Genomic DNA, 13,770 nt, shown 5'->3' on the forward strand with positions numbered 1-13,770 from the left:
TGTTTTTGTAGTCATCCAACCTTTAAATAATGTTTTCTTAACATTGTAAGTTGTACTGAATGTACACAGTATAGTCGTGGCTGTTAATAAACCAGACATTTGTAATAGATAATCTGCTTTATGTATAAATCAAAAATATAAAGAACCATTAAATGGAAATACTCAAGCAAGGAATTTAAGAGCCTTTAAGAGCACAAAAAGATATGAGGTGTTAGTATGACTGTGGATGAACCAACCTGGACTTAGAGGTCATGTGTAAGTCAAGTATAAAATGTAGTTCTTATAGCAAACCACTAAAAACCTCTCTCTAAAGGTGCATCTTGTTTTGAAAAACTTCAGTTGTCATTTGATCTGAATGTAGTTAGCAAGCCAGTGATATAGGATAGGGGACAAAGTGTCCCAGGGGCATTTTGTGGCAAAATCACAGGAGATGTCTGGACACAGATATGATATCTCTCTCATAATCAGAAATACTTTATTAATCCTCACAGGGAAATTGTGTTTGTTACAGCAGCTCCGAAACTCCCAAAGTTAGATAGTAAGTAATAACAAGAAAAAAAAACAAGAACATATGAACATAACATAACATAACATCCCAAGAAAAAAACTTGTACTACCACTATATACCTAAAAGATATACAATTTAACACTATATACACAGGGTATAAATAACAGTTACATAAAACCAATAACAGTAAGATAGATCTATCTATCTATCTGTGTGCAGCAAGATGTTGGAGATCTTTTACCAGTCTGTTGTTGCCAGTGCCATCTTCTTTGCTGTTGTTCGCTGGGGCAGCAGCATAAGAGCCAGCGACACCAACAGACTTGATAAGATCATCAAGAAGGCTGGCTCTGTTCTTGGACTCAGACTTGAGTCTCTTGAGACTGTGGTGGAGAGGAGGACGCTGAATAAACTGTTATCCATCATGGACAATGAGCAGCACCCCCTCCATCACACAGTGGACAGACAAGGGAGCACCTTCTCCCACAGGCTGCTACAGCTCTGCTGTCGAAGGGACAGATACAGGAAATCTTTCTCAGAATCAGAAATACTTTATTAATCCCCACAGGGAAATTGTGTTTGTTACAGCAGCTCCCAAACTCCCAAAGTTAGATAGTAAGTAATAGCAAGAAAAACAAAACAAAACATTTCAACATAACATAACATCCCAAAACACAAAACTTAACCACTATACACCTATAAGATATACAATTTAACACTATATACAGAGGTATAAATAACAATAAATATAAATAAATAAAGTATAAAATATATAATTCTAAAACCTTATAAAAAAAAGTTAATGTTTGAGAGACCGTACAGAGAATAGACACTGATTGTTTAAAGTTCTCTATCTATCTATCTATCTATCTATCTATCTATCTATCTATCTATCTATCTATCTATCTATCTATCTATCTATCTATCTATCTATCAAATCAAATCAAATCAGATTTATTTGCATAGCCCAAAGTCACAAGTACATTTGCCTCTGAGGGCTTACAATCTGACAGGGAGTGACACCCTCTGTCCTTAGACCCTCGGTTCGAGTGAGGAAAAACTTGCCCACAAAAAACCCTTAACAGGGAAACAAGGTGGAAAAACCTCAGGAAGAGCCACAGAGGAGGGATCCCTCTCCCAGGACGGACAGACATGCAATAGATGTCACGTGTACAGAACAAATCAACAAAAACAAACAAACAACCAATGAATACAATGATAATAAAATGATTACAGTAGCAGTGGAACCTGTGATAGAGATAGAGAGACACAGATGCACAGCAGCAGCAAATCATCAACTAACTATGAACTGGAATGGAGATATGGTAGCAATAATGACAGTAGTGATATATGTAGTGGACGTCGTGCAGGACCACAGCAGCAGCCACGATCCACGAGAGAAGAAGTTTAGTTAGTAAAATGCATTAACATGCATTAATAAGATTACTAAAATATTTGTTGTCTATCTATCTATCTATCTATCTATCTATCTATCTATCTATCTATCTATCTATCTATCTATCTATCTATCTATCTATCTAGCTATCTATCTATCTATCTATCTATCTGTCTGTCTGTCTGTCTATCTGTCTGTCTGTCTCTCTGTCTGGACTGCAGCATGTCCTCCAGTAGGGGCCGCTGTGGTGCCGCACTGGCCGCCTCTCTGTCGTTCCCATCATCGGCCGTTAGGTGTCGCTGTTTCCCCGCTGACATTTTGATGACACGGCGGCTGTGTGGTGGCAGCGTCAGCAGGCAGAGAGAGAGAGAGGGAGAGGACACAGTCAGATCAGCCAGTAATCACCATCGTCTCTCACACTGCCATGGTCTCACCGACGGAGGAGGAGAAAAAAAAAAAAAAACACCAACAGCGCTTCCTATTTTGAACTGGGAGTGAAACTTTGAAGCCCCGCGGATATAAGCGACACAGAAAGTAGCTACCACCACCACCAGCACCAGCACACGGAAACCACAAAGAAGGAGCCGTCGGTGCTTTCTTTCTTTCTTTTTCTTTTTTCTTTTTTTTATTTTGTCACGCTCGGAGGGGAAAGACGGCATCCGGCCTGAGAAGAAGCTCCGAGGTCGGGGACTCCGGTCGGAGCAACGCTCATCGTTTCTGGTGAGAGTCCGCGTCTCGGCGTGTGGTTTCGGGATACAAACATCCGAAGCACCCCCCGGTTAAACACGACACATTTACACCGGCCTGCACATAAAAAACAATGTTTACTTCACGGTCCTCCTCTGTGTGAATGCACCCGTTTGTTATTGTTGTTGTTTAACTTAAACTGAGGTTTGAATTGTAAAGTTAATGTTTCATCACCTCCAACACAAACAGCTTGTCACTAAACTATGAGGTCTGTCTGTCCTGCATGTATCATCTTGTACATTTTTAAAAGATGTCCTGTTCTTTTTCTTTTTTCTTTTCTTAAAATACTTAAACTGTACCAAGCCTGTCTGTGTCTGAGCTCAAGCTGCTGGAGGAGGAAAGGCCTGCAAAACTTCAGTTTCTAGGAATCTCAAGATCCCAAAGAGGCTGCTTTCATTGAATTCCTGTGCTTAGGTCTTGGGAGGTAACCTGTGTGTGTGTGTGTGTGTGTGTTTGAAGAGTGTGAAGTTAGCAGGATGTCAGAGAGGAAGACATCATTGTTCTAGGATGGATGGGGAGGAGGGTTTTGGGGTATGTTCATGGTAAACTTATGAGGAAGTTCACTTGGTGTCAGAAGACCCAGGAGCCTATGTGGTAACATATTTATTGTTCTCATGCATGAGTCATGTTGTTTAATAGCCTTATTCACAGTCTACTGACTCAGACACATTATATATAAAACAACATGAAAAGGGTCCAGCCGTGAAGTTTTGAGTTGCTCCATGGTTAACTCTTCGAATGTGTAACACAGAAACTTGCCCTGAAGCTAGAGATTAAAATGAAACGGATGCACGCAAGTGCAATAACTGTTTTGTTTTCATGATTCACGATTAATTTTCTTGGTTAAAACGTCTTTTAATTATTGAAAAATACCCATCTGACGTCTTCTGTTTTCTTGTTTTGTCACAGACGACTGAGAAAAGTTCATTTTTTTTGGCACTTTTGCTTCAAACGTTACTCGAAGAATCATCAGTTGTAATTTTCTGCTGATGGACTGATTCGTTTATCAATCGTTTCAGCTGTGGATAGCATAAGATTATATGACCACGATGGTTAATATTTGGTGGTGCTGAATCAGCACCGTGCCTTTTTATTGATATAAGAAAAGAACTTTGTTGCTATGACTGGCTATTGTTCTTTGTGTCAATGTTTTTAAGGAAGAAAAGTGTTTTTTTCTTTAGCAATGGGGCCAAGCTTCTAAAGCTTTGCGTAAATAGACTAACTACAGTTAAAAATATGATTTTAAATCAGAAGACAAGTAAATAAGCAAGCGTTAAGTGCCACCTTTTGACAGTCTGTAATTCGGCGTTACAGAAATATTTTCGGTCATTACCAAAATAAACTGCTTGTGTTCGATACCCAGCCCTCCTCATCACTATTTACAGTTTTTCTGACGGCTGAATGAAAGAGCTGTTGTAGCACTTTCTCTCATTTCCTGTGAGCAGGTTTCAGTTTGACAGCCACAAGCTGTTGAACTTTCTTGCAAGATGTGTAGTGTGTGTGTGTCTGTTTTTGGGGCTCCGAATACCTCGTGTCGAGCCTGGGTACCTTGCAAGCTGGACTGGGAGCTGTTGGGACGACGGCGTGCCTGTGTATGTTGGTTTGACGTGGGGTCGTTCCCTTGGTGAAGGCTGGCAAGGTAACCCGACCCACTGTGAAACAGCTGTAGCCACGCGGTGCTGATCCCTCGAGTCCTAGAGTAGATCAGATGATGGTCCAGTATGTGTACGGGTGTGTGCGCGTGTCAGGATACATATAAATAAATGTGTTTTCGCCATGCATTGATTGACAGAATGATACCAAAACAAACTTATTAGCATTTTTTGGCAATTTCCGTTGCGTCTTGGGGGTTTTATTCATTCAAGTACGTGTCTCCTCTGAGTGTGTGAGCTCATGTTTAAGACAGCTGGCTGAAGGTTAATGTGTCACCACTCTCCGGGGAGCAGCTGCTATGTCACAGGCACCACTCCGATCTATAGATAGCCATGAATACAAACTCTTCCTCTTTTCTCTGCTGCATTAACACAAGAACTCTGGCCTCCGGCATGCAGCTCAGGCCTCTCACATGCAGTCGGACCACAGGACAAATGCTGCTGCTTGCAAGTTTGGCCGCGTCCACTCCCTGATTCTGTATCCCAGTCTGAATCCTGAAGTGTCTGGTGGTAGTAAAGACCCCACTGTAGCCAGCTGAGCCAGCTGGCCCCCGAGAACCTGTTTGATTGAGTTATACAGTAATAACTTACACCGCATATCTGGGTCGTCATCTGTACTATTAATGTCTGAAGCAGGTGAGGGACAAATATTGCCTTTTTTCCCGTCACTCTTGGCAGGATTTGTGGGAGCTGCCTGAACACTTGTCTGGTCTTTATTTGGAAGCACGCACACACACATATCTTCATCTAAACCAACGTTATTATAGCCAGCGTAGCTTCGCATATTTGAGATGTACAGAGGAGTTCATAATTAAGTTCTCAGTGGTTTAATGAAAAATGATGTTAAGTCCGAGTGTTTGGTTTTTTTTAATTAGCTGAATTTAGAAACCCCCAGGCCCGCTCAGCTCCGGCTCAGTAGGGTTTTCTAATCAGGGATTGAGAAAGTAGTAACCACTGTTCAACGGCTAAAAATACATTTTTGGTTCCGTCTTAATAACATAATCAAATTTCCATTTGATTCAAAGCTTTATTATCCTACACCTCGAGCGTGTAAAGAGTTTTCCGCAATCATTTGCATTTATTCAAATACATGCAGCCAAAGAAATAGCAGACAGAAGTTTGTTTTTAGCTTCTTAAATGTGATCGTTATAAAACATAATCTGTACGATTAGAAAAGCTGTTTGAATACGACACGTTGGACTCTAAGAGAATCAAATAATCACTTAATCAGAAGATTAATTGATGATGAGCTTAGTTGCAGCCCCTATGAATGAAAAACAACAAAGTCACAAACACGAGAGCGCCTTAACTTTCTGCAGGTTCTGCAGTGCCTGGCAGTGCATGCTGTCTGAAATTACTACAGAGGCCATTGAGAAGTGTTTATGTTTGCAGTTTGATATGGAAACTGATACTCTGATAACCCCATCCTACCGTCTGCCCTCAGTTAGATAGCAGGGTGGCCTGTTGTTCCCTTTTTAACGGCCTTGAAAGGCTATCAGGGCCTGCTGGTGCGACGAGTGCAGACGGGCGCTGAGGGGAAGGCTAATTGTCACTCTCTGTCTGATGCTAATGCTCAGCTCACAAACGGAGGCCAGGTGACTTGACTCAGGCTCAGATCCAGTCCACGCCTGGGCGATTATCTCCATAATGAGCCAAACAGGAGGCGAGATAATCACGCTGCCTTTTATCTGGAATGAATGAAGGCTGGTATCAAAGTATCTGTGTGTTCATATAAGGCTGAGCTGAAAAGCAGCTTGATTTTATTGTCATTTTATCCATGAAGGACTCCAATCGCCCCAAATTTTCAATAAGTTTTGATTGGATAAAAAAATAATAAAACTTTGGAGTGACCCTCGTCTGTTGCCTGCCTGATCATATCAGCGTCTATCCGTCGATCTCAGCACCCAGCTCTGAGCCCAGCCGGGTCCAAAAGGCTTATCTCCCACAACTCATGCTGGCCTTTCATCTCATTCATAAACTGTGTTATCATGAGAAGTGTAAGTGTAAGTGGTGCTTTTTATTTAAATGGTGTGTTTGGTCACAAAGTTTATGTTTATTAGTAAAATTTATTCAGGAAAGTTATTTTTCAGAAAGATCCTACATATGTGAGGCTACATTAATCTCTAAAATCCATAGCAACAATAAAAGTTTAATAAAATCACTATATTATCAATACATTTATAGAGTGATTACAATGTCTATATTATATTTATGTTATAAATAGTGCTGTAATGATGAGTCCATTGTAGCAACGACAAGTTTTGAGAGATGATTTATGAAGTTATTGATTAAGCCAAAATGCCAAATATTCCCTTGTTCCTGTTTAGTTCCTACTTCTGTTTTTTTGACTCCAGAAATTGTTGGTAGATCACTCAGATCCTGATTCATGACGTTTCGTAATCGGTGTACTTACTAGATGACAGCCATCCTTGGCATTTCTAATGTGAAATGAGGGTTTCATAATAGTGTATTCTGTTTGTCAGTGATCAAAAGATTTGACCTCAAACTTTGGAAATGATGATAGGTATGAGTTTTTATGGCTGCACATTTACTAGCGATTATTTTCATTATTGATTGATCTTCTGGATAAATTGTTTGGTCTGTAAGACGTCAAAAAACCGTCTTAGATCAATCTTAGAGTTAACCTAAGATTGATCAGTTCAAAATATTCAAGTAGGTTTAATGTAAAACAAAAAGAATAGTGAATTCTCACCTTTGGGAAACAAATTTTTGCTTGAAAATGACTTTAATGATCAATTGATTATTAAATATTTATCAATTAACTGACTAACGGTTGCAGCACTGTTTATTTTACTTTCTGTTGATGGAATAATAATCAATTAATCTTTGAGAATAATCAAAGGCTTCTCTCGGCTGTCCCTAAACCATATTATCGCTCAGTGCACTGTTTAACTGCAGCTACAAACCTGCAGTATTGGACTTGGTCATCTACTGTCTGACTGCAGGCGTTGTTGGGCCACAGAGGAAGCTCAGAGGGGAGCAGGCCTGTCACTCAAGCTGCTGTAACCATGGCAGCAGTGTTAATCAGCTAGTGTTGAATCTTATTGCCTGTGAGATCTGTGGCTTTGCGTCACCGGTCTGGCCTGGCCTCCTTCGGCCACGGGCTGTGCCTGAGATGTCTGTTGTGTTCTCTCTCTCACACACACACACACACACACACACACACACACACACACACACACACACACACACACACACGCACTACTGACCTGTCTGTCAGCACCACTCAGGACACAGGTGACATGTGTGGAGGCAGTGTGAGGAAAGAGTGTGTCAGTGTGGATGGTAAAGAGCAAAGAAAAAAGAGGTAAATAGGATGAGAGGTTTTTTTGTGTATGTGGCTTTGGTTCGGTTATAACGTTGAAGTAACGCCTCACCTGCTGCAGTGTGTGTGTGTGTGTGTGTGTGTGTGTGTGTGTGTGGGGGCATGCCTGCCTGGTTGTCATGCTCAGCTCAGCTCAGCACCACGCAGCACACCGCTACCTCCTGCGTCTCCTGAAAAGAAAAAAAGCGGCACAATGCAGCCCTTTATATAAGTCCCCCATAATGGAGCCAGCTCCTCACTCATGTCCTCATTGTCTTGGCCAGGATGAGAAAAGGCTGCTCTTTAGAAAAGCAGGGCTGAGCTCACCCGTGAATCATGCCAACAGTCACACTTGTTCTCTGTCTTCTTCTGTAAGCAAGGCAGCCAGGACGAGGAGGAGAAGGAGGAGGAGAGGCAAGTGTTTTTCTAGGACCCAAGTTCTCCTTAAAGGCAGTGACGTGAGCTGGTTTACTGAACCCTGGAGGGGTCACAGAGAGGCTGCACCACAGAGAGGTTACAACCTTCCCCTGCTTTTTCCTGTTTCTGTGGGTGGCCTAGACAGCAGTCCCCCTGTGGCAGCGCTGGTGGCTGTGGTGTGATTAGCCCATCTAGCAGAAGTGGGACAATTGCACAGACTTCTGCAGCGATGATGGCTTGTGGAGATCTAGTGTGGCATTGCAGGGCTGCTGTAGGGGGGGGTGCTGGTTCCTCACAGCAGGAACACTGGCCTTACCCTTTTAGAAGCCCTCTGTTCATCATCAGCACAGTCGCTGTTTGCTCGCGGCTGCAGCAGGAAAAGGACAGAATCCATATGAGGCATATGTCTATTGTCACCACTGCAGCATCCATAATGCCTCACACACACACACACACCCACCCCCCTCTCCCGTTTCTGCTGCATCCACACCACTGCCTCCTGCAGCAGTACTGCCAGGAAAACAGAGGTGGAAAATGCAATTTAACATAAAGCCGGAGCTGTCAATTTAGCTGTGAGTGAGGCGAGAGTCACGTTAAAGTGGGTATTGATTGCTGTTTTTTTTGGGGTAGGAGGGGGGTGGGGGTGGTGAAAATGCAGACGTAGCTGGTGGAGGTGGAGGTGGAGGTGGGTGAGGGTGCTGCAGGAGTGGTGGGAGGGTTGGGGTTGCTATAGGGGGTGAGACGGAAAAATCAGCATGCGTACAGTCTCCTGCCGTGCTCTGCATTTTAGACATGGAAAAAAAGCAGCAGGGGTTGCCGTGGCAACAAATCCAGAATCAGCGGACCCATCCCCTCCCATACACTCCCACCTCCTCCTCCTCCTTCTCCTCCTCCTCTTCCTGACTGGCCACCTCCCAGCGGGTCTGGATCTCAGACCTCAGTCCGGCCTACTTAGGGGGGTGGAGGCGGGAGCAGGGATAAAGCTCGGAACGCGGATCATGTCCAAAGCTCCGCACTCAATCCCAAAGCAGGAACGTGGGCCAGCGGGATATGGGTGCAGTAGACAGACCTCCCCCTCTCTTCCCCTCTTCTTTACTTTCCATTGAAGAAAAAAAATAATTTACACACTCTGCTGGATAGTAGGTCATATCCTAATTATTTATGAGATGTTTAATAGCCCCCCTAATATCTCCATCATATACATTTAATAAATTAAGAGGGATATTACCATGGAAACTGAAGAGAGACTGACTGTAGCAGTGACTGGCCTGTGATTTTTATCCCAGTTTGGTGCCAGATAATCCTGATTTTGAGGTGATTTTAAAAAAAAATAATTTATGAATCATTTGCAATTAGTGCCCACCATTGGCCGATCATTCATTTAATCTATGAGAAATCCACAAAATAGTGAAGCCATTACAAGTCCCTTAACCAGAATGTTAACCTACGTCAGAACTCAAAACATGCTGGGAGCTGCACATCAAGTGCTGCTCATAAATCTTATGTAGAGACTTCACCTGAGAAATGACCTGATGTTTTTTCGTTGGTGACTTGTCCCCTTCAGGGCTCTCTTCACCCTACAGTGGTGAATTCATTATTTGTCATCAGAGTTATGAGTGTGCTTTTATTTATTTTTTTCTCCCCATCCAGAGCACGTGTTGCAGGCTTTGCGTAATGCCGCAGCAGGAGAGTGGGTTTACGCTGTGAGTTGTTCAGGAGACGACAGACTGCCTGCCCATGTTGGACCTGACGTGTCACGACTGATGTGAAGCTGTTATGACAGTCGAGTTGACGTTCTGCTTCATGTCGGTTTCTGGAATTAATCAGATTGATTGTTGCTTGACTTAAGAGCGCAGAAGCAGGATGTAAGCTTAAACAAGACTATTATTATTATGAAAAATATATATGCTGACCAGTCTGAATTAAATCAACAAGGCTGTAGAGGAGAAGAACTCATGACTGTGTAGATGTAGTCTTGCCTTTTTTTATGTTCTTAAAGCAGCTATAATCAATATATATTTTTTTTAAATCTCACTGTCTCAAAAGACAAATGTGAGAAGAGTTTTTTAAATCTCACTGTCTCAAAAGACAAATGTGAGAAGAGTGTGAAAGGAGATGTTTGTAGTAATGAACCTACAGAGTTCTGAAGCTTTATAGTGCGTTTCAGCTCATTGTTTAGCTGCACAGCCAACATCTTTACCCTTTTGTTTGACTTTCATCGCTCTCATAGTATAACTTTCAGCTGCAGCAGGGAGCAATAAAGCCTTAAGACTTTACTGTACACTACCTACTGAGAAACAAATGAAGAACAGACAGAGCTGGTGACTGGCTGGTGCGCAGCATTTTGCAGCTAGAGAGCTGCAGATTTCCCTCAGGAGTTGGCGGGAACAGCGTTAAAGGAGAGTAAATATTGGACATAATTCATCTGGTAGCCAGACACGACTCTGTAACTGCAGGATGTGTAAAGAAGCAAGACTTTGCCTAAGTGAATGTTGTGTGTTCACAGCTCGTTTCTGCTTCTGCCCCAAATTCCTGAACAAATCAGATCAATTAGAAGTTGGTAGTCGTGAAATTACCTGATGCGATTTTCTGGATTTTTGCCTTTTTTTTAAAATTTGATATTATGAGACGGACAGGAAGCATAATGAGAGAGGGAAGAGGCAGCATGTGACAAAAGATTACCGGCCAGAATGAAACCAGAATGTCGTGGCTACACCGTCCTCCCTGCAACTGACATACGTTCACTTCTACATGAAGCTGTTTAATATATGAAGTTTCCTTGGGTAGTTTAAGGTCTCCTGATGTCCCATTTAATATTTCGTCTTTGCACTGTCCCAGTTTGCTTTGGCCTTAAGCCCAGTTCAGACAGACGGTTGCTGCTGTCCTCTGTGTGGAGGGAATGGGGGCAGGCCTCTTTAAAACTCTGAATACAAACTTTTTAAACCAGCCGCTGTAGCTCTAAACTTGCAGATGATTCAGCAGTCTGGCCTATTTCAGACCCCAGATGTACTGTATCTTCACAAACAGATGTTTGTGAGCTGTTTATGTGAAATTAAAGTTTGGAAAAACAGTTTTGCTGACTGGCTGCTGCTGCTGTTGTCAGTTTGGACGGACACGTTTCTCCCAGTCTCCACTGTAATAATCAACATATATTTCAATGAACTGTTCATCGTTTGACCAAATAAGCAAATTTGGAGACATGGCCTTGGCTCCTACACGAGTTTAAAAATCCTTTATCACAATTTTCTGACATTTTAAACAAAGAAATCATCAACAGATTGTAACACAGATTGTGTTAGTTGCGGCCCTGATACTTGAGACTGTGTTTGTAAAATGTTGTCGGCTCTTATCCTGGGTTTATGTACAATGACGCAGGGCGAAAAAAAAGGCTGCCTTAATACAACATGCCCATATTTAAAGTTAAAATGAAGGTTTAAATCACATTAATGGTTTTTTCTTGCCATACTAGCCAAGAAGAAGTCTGTTCCCACCATAATCCCAGTGGAAGTGATGGGGAACAGTCCTCATTATGTACAAAAATACATCCTGAAGTTTAGCTGAAGGTCTTATGAGGCTTTGCACAAATCGAACGAGTATTTGCCAACTTTTTTCTTTTTCCTTTTTTGTAAATATTCAACTTTGATTTGCTGCTAAAGCCTCATATTTCATTTTGCTGTACCTGTAATATATTTTTACACTCAGCAAGGGCAAAAGCAGTCTTTGTGACCACCATTTCAACACGTGTAACTGTGCGAATACTATCTTAAGAAAGACTTAAACTATGCTTTACGATTAGAGGGCAGCCTTCGTTTCAGCCGCAACCTGTTCCCCAACATGTTCTCCAAAGACGCTGAATGCTTTTTCACTATTTGACTCTGGCAGAGTGACTAACTTGTTGTTGTCTGTGGACAAAAAAAAATCATGTTATGAGTGATATTTAGAAGACAAAGGCTGTCACTAGGGAATAGCTGACAGGCAGTGAGCCCCGAGGAGCTGCTCTGCTCATGTGTTTTCATGTCTGGCTTTACTCATCGGCGTTGCAGACAGACACTTGTCCGGATCTGTAGTAGTCGTGGAGTCATGATCCTTTATCGTTTAGGTCACAGGGAGAGGCTGATTGTAAATCTGCTGTTGCCAAATATTCCCAAAAATCCACTGTCTTAATTTGAAATCACACACACACACACACATTGTCTCTAGCTCTCACCATCAGTTACTCTCATGCACACAGTAAATGTGGCTGGAATGTGTGATGTGGACTCGATGTGGCCCGGTCTAGTCCTGCTCCATTCAGCAGCAAATCCCCCTGGTTTAGGATTTGCTTTTACAGTCCGGTGTGCCAGGGACCGTTCTCCAAACTCCCCCATAAGAATCTCTCACCGACTTGTCACGTTTTCCCAGGGGGGAGGAATGTAAAGTAATGTGCTTGAATGAGCTGAGTCATAATTAACGTCAGAGTGCTGATTGGCCCGTGTCATTGTTCGCCCAGTCTGATACCTGGTGAGCTAACAGCGTCTTCCGTGTCAGTTTCACCCTTGATGTGGGATTGTGAAACACGGCTTCAGGCGGGATGAGGTGTGTTTCCTTTGAATTAAGCGCTGTTTAAACTAAACCGAGCGTGTCAAGAAAGAAATGTCAAAGCCTGCATCACTACACCGCAGCTTCCAGATATTCAGGGAAAATATTCTCCTGTAACTGAAAGAAACTGTGATTTTTTTTTTGTTGTCTTCAGGCCTCCCCTTCCCGAGAGCTCAATGGAGAAGATGAAGCGGTTCAAGCGCCGCCTCTCGCAGACGCTACGAGGCAGCCACACCATCGACGAGTCGCTGTCGGAGCTGGCCGAGCAGATGACGATCGAGGAGAACGGCCTGAAGGACAGTGGTGCGTTTTGTAAATGTTGATGTGTACGAGAAGACACTATATGCACAGTTGTAAGATATAAATACACAAAGGCACAGATATATCATATAGAGGTTTGTATTTTAATTATTTCACCTTATTTCCTCCCGTCCGTCCTTTCCATCAGTTTAGCATATTAAAAAGCTCTAAATGAGGCTCAGTTGACTCAAATTCAGATCACTCATTGAAACAAAACCTGTTTTAGACATGGCATCTGTAAGCTTCATTTTTCTGTTAAAGTAATTGTTTTTGGCATTAATACGGAGTTTAATGACATTGCGATATGTACTTTGAGACAGCAAGTCAACTATGAGACATTTTGCCGCAGGGTCTGAAGTATCTATCGCTTTAATATCCTTAGGCCGTAATGGGCAATGTTGCACATCAGTGAGTAAGGCTGCTGGATTTTTGCTTCAACTTGTATTTAATTTGTTTTCCTTGAGTGTTTGAGCTGTCTCCGATCAGTGTAAGTTATGGATTTTAAAACCTATACTGCTGTTAAGTGGCTCTTCTTCTCCATCACTGAATAAATAAAGGGATGCTGCAGTCTTAACCATTACCATGGGCAACCAAGAACATCGTGACTTTGAGAGTCAAAAGTGACTCAGAGGTTTATTCAAACACCAGACTGACATGTAGAGTTTAATTTTACGTAGAGAAGAATGTGTCTAAAATTGGACTGCGTTTATATTCCACTTTTATCCAAATTTCACCAAAGAATGAGCCAGAATCTGAAAGTTAAATTGCTGAATATGTTTCTAGCTTCAGCTTGGTGTTAGCAGCAGAATTTTAAGCTTCTTTCTTTCTTTCTTTCTTTCTTTCTTTCTTT

General features: G+C 42.2%; 1 protein-coding gene across 2 annotated transcripts in view; it reads left to right on the forward strand.

Moving 5' to 3' along the window:
• Positions 1 to 2,194: 2,194 nt before the first annotated feature.
• LOC104940682 (cyclin-dependent kinase 17) overlaps positions 2,195 to 13,770 on the forward strand; it is a 28,855-nt gene continuing 17,279 nt past the window's right edge. The window contains exons 1-2 of one of the 2 annotated variants that reach the window (XM_019268865.2): positions 2,195 to 2,621; positions 12,775 to 12,923. In XM_019268865.2, coding sequence (XP_019124410.1) covers positions 12,797 to 12,923 — 127 coding nt within the window. In that variant the 5' untranslated portion in view covers positions 2,195 to 2,621; positions 12,775 to 12,796. Of the gene's footprint in view, positions 2,622 to 8,115; positions 8,139 to 12,774; positions 12,924 to 13,770 lie in introns of those variants that run through there. The other variant, XM_027272584.1, reaches the window with a different exon arrangement.

This window comes from Larimichthys crocea, chromosome XXI, assembly GCF_000972845.2.
Source record: "Larimichthys crocea isolate SSNF chromosome XXI, L_crocea_2.0, whole genome shotgun sequence".
Classification (NCBI taxonomy): domain Eukaryota; kingdom Metazoa; phylum Chordata; class Actinopteri; family Sciaenidae; genus Larimichthys; species Larimichthys crocea.